Raw genomic sequence first — 2,167 nt, 5'->3', positions numbered from 1 at the left:
ATTTGAGGCCAGGAGTTTGAGACCAGCCTGGGCAACAAATAGAAAAGTTAGCCAGGCATGGTGGCGGGCACCTGTAGTCCTAGCTACTCAGGAGGCTGAGGCAGGAGAATCGCTTGAACACGGGAGTCAGAGGTTGCAGTGAGTCGAGATTGTGCCGCTGCACTCCAGCCTGGGCAACAGAGTGCAACTCCATCTCAAAAAAAAGGATGAGCTCATGTCCTTTGCAGGAATATGGATGAGGCTGGAAACTAACACAAGAACAGAAAACCAAACACCACATTTTTTCACTTATAAGTGGGAGTTGAACAACGAGAACACATGGACACAGGGAGGGGAATGTCATACACTGGGGCCTGTCGGTGGGTGGGGGGATAGGCGAGGGATGGCATTAGAAATACCTAATGTAGATGACAGGTTGGTAGGTGCAAAAACCATGATGGCATGCATATACCTATGTAACAAACCTGCATGTTCTGCACATGTACCCCAGGACTTAAAGTATAATTTTAAAAACTTAGCCATGTGTCGTGGCACACGCCTGCATGCCTGTAGTTCCAGCTACTGAGGAAGCTGAGGCAAGAGAACTGCTTGAACCTGGGAGGCAGAAGTTGCACTGAGTTGAGATCAGGCCACTGCATTACAGCCTGGGCAAGAGAGCCAGACTTTGTCTCCCCCCCCCCCCAAAAAAAAAAAGAGGAACTCTCTGTGTAATGCCATTCCAGTAACAATCTCAGAAGACCCAGTGTGTTCCACACACTGCCATCTCTGGCAAAAGCAAAACAGAATAAATGACTGAGGCTGAAGGACTTCAACAGGCAGAGGGCTGGAGAGCACCATGAGGTTTCTGGAGCCCCAGATACAAAGGAGGAGCTGCTCATCTTTTCCCATCATTTGATTAGGTCTCCCAAGTACAGGAAATGGGGCAGAACCTATTCAGGTCAAGGGGGCAGGTCTATGGGGGCCTCAGCTCTGATCTGTATAGACAGAGAACTGAGCATCAGATGGAATCATATAGGAGAGATCACGGGGGAAAGAGACCCCTTTAAACACATCCCTCCCTGTAGGTCCCAGAAGCCACCTGACAAAGTGTTGTCCATCATGATAAAGTCTTTGCACCATGGGATAGTGAAAGGATAAACGATGACACAGCAGAAGAGTAGAGGGATAAATGAGGGCATAGGAAGATTGCCACTGAGTGCTCACAGGATTTAAACCCTTTTTGTCCCATAGAATGCTTCAACTTGGAAAGAGCTACCTGAAAACTAATGGTGCAGCTTCCTCTCAGCCCATCTGAGCTCTTACCTGTGTTCACACCTTTGACGCATTTCCAACCATTTGATGTTTTTGTTATTTTCACTTCACTCTCCACAGTCCGGGGCTCTTTCCCTTGCTCCAACGTGGAGACAATATTCATTTCAGGAAGAGAGATTCCTGCTTATAAAGAGAAAGGAATGTGATGTGCTGTGGCTTTTACAGAATCCCAGCCCTTTGTTTAGAGGAGAGAGGACATTACAAATGGATCTAGAAAAATACCTCACAAATTCACCCACTGAATGCCTCTTGAATGTTTAGAGAACATGGTAAGATACGGACATCGAGCTCTCCTCTAAGAAGTACACTGAATCACAAGCAAAAAGGTAGAAAACGGCAAAGTGGATCTTTTTCTTTTTCCTTTCCTTTTTTTTTTTGATATTCAATCTCGCTCTTGTTGCCCAGGCTGGAGTACAGTGGCCTGATCTTGGCTCACCACAACCTCTGCCTTCTGGGTTCAGCGATTCTCCTGCCTCAGCCTCCCAAGTAGCTGAGACTGCAGGTACCTGGCACCATGCCTGGCAAATTTTTTGTATTTTTAGTAGAGACAGGGTTTCACCATGCTGCCCAGGCTGGAGTACAATGGCATGATCTTGGCTCACAGCTACCTCCTCCACCTCCCGGGTTCAAGCGATTCTCCAGCCTCAGCCTCCTGAGTAGCTGGGATTACAGGCATGCACCACCACGCCCAGCTAATGTTTGTATTTTCAGTAGTGATGGGGTTTCTCCATGTTAGCCAGGCTGGTCTCGAACTCCTGACCTCGGGTGATCTGCCCATCTTGGCCTCCCAAAATGCTAGGATTACAAGCGTGAGCCACCATGCTCAGCCCAAAGTAGGTTTTTTTTTTTTTTTTTT

The 2,167-nt window shown here is 47.6% G+C and overlaps 1 protein-coding gene across 3 annotated transcripts in view; it reads right to left on the bottom strand.

Moving 5' to 3' along the window:
* Nucleotides 1-2,167, bottom strand: part of LOC119469431 (zinc finger protein 160-like) — a 609,418-nt gene that overhangs the window by 13,334 nt on the left and 593,917 nt on the right. For all 3 annotated transcript variants that reach the window (XM_037734682.1, XM_037734683.1, XM_037734681.1), the window contains exon 4: nt 1,303-1,431. In XM_037734682.1, the coding sequence (XP_037590610.1) occupies nt 1,303-1,431 (129 nt within the window). The remainder of the gene's footprint in view (nt 1-1,302; nt 1,432-2,167) is intronic.

Source organism: Cebus imitator, unplaced genomic scaffold (assembly GCF_001604975.1).
Source record: "Cebus imitator isolate Cc_AM_T3 unplaced genomic scaffold, Cebus_imitator-1.0 Scaffold654, whole genome shotgun sequence".
NCBI classification, from domain to species: Eukaryota; Metazoa; Chordata; class Mammalia; order Primates; family Cebidae; genus Cebus; species Cebus imitator.
Note: the sequence above shows the minus strand (reverse complement) of the source record. Positions and strands in the feature narration are given on the sequence as shown.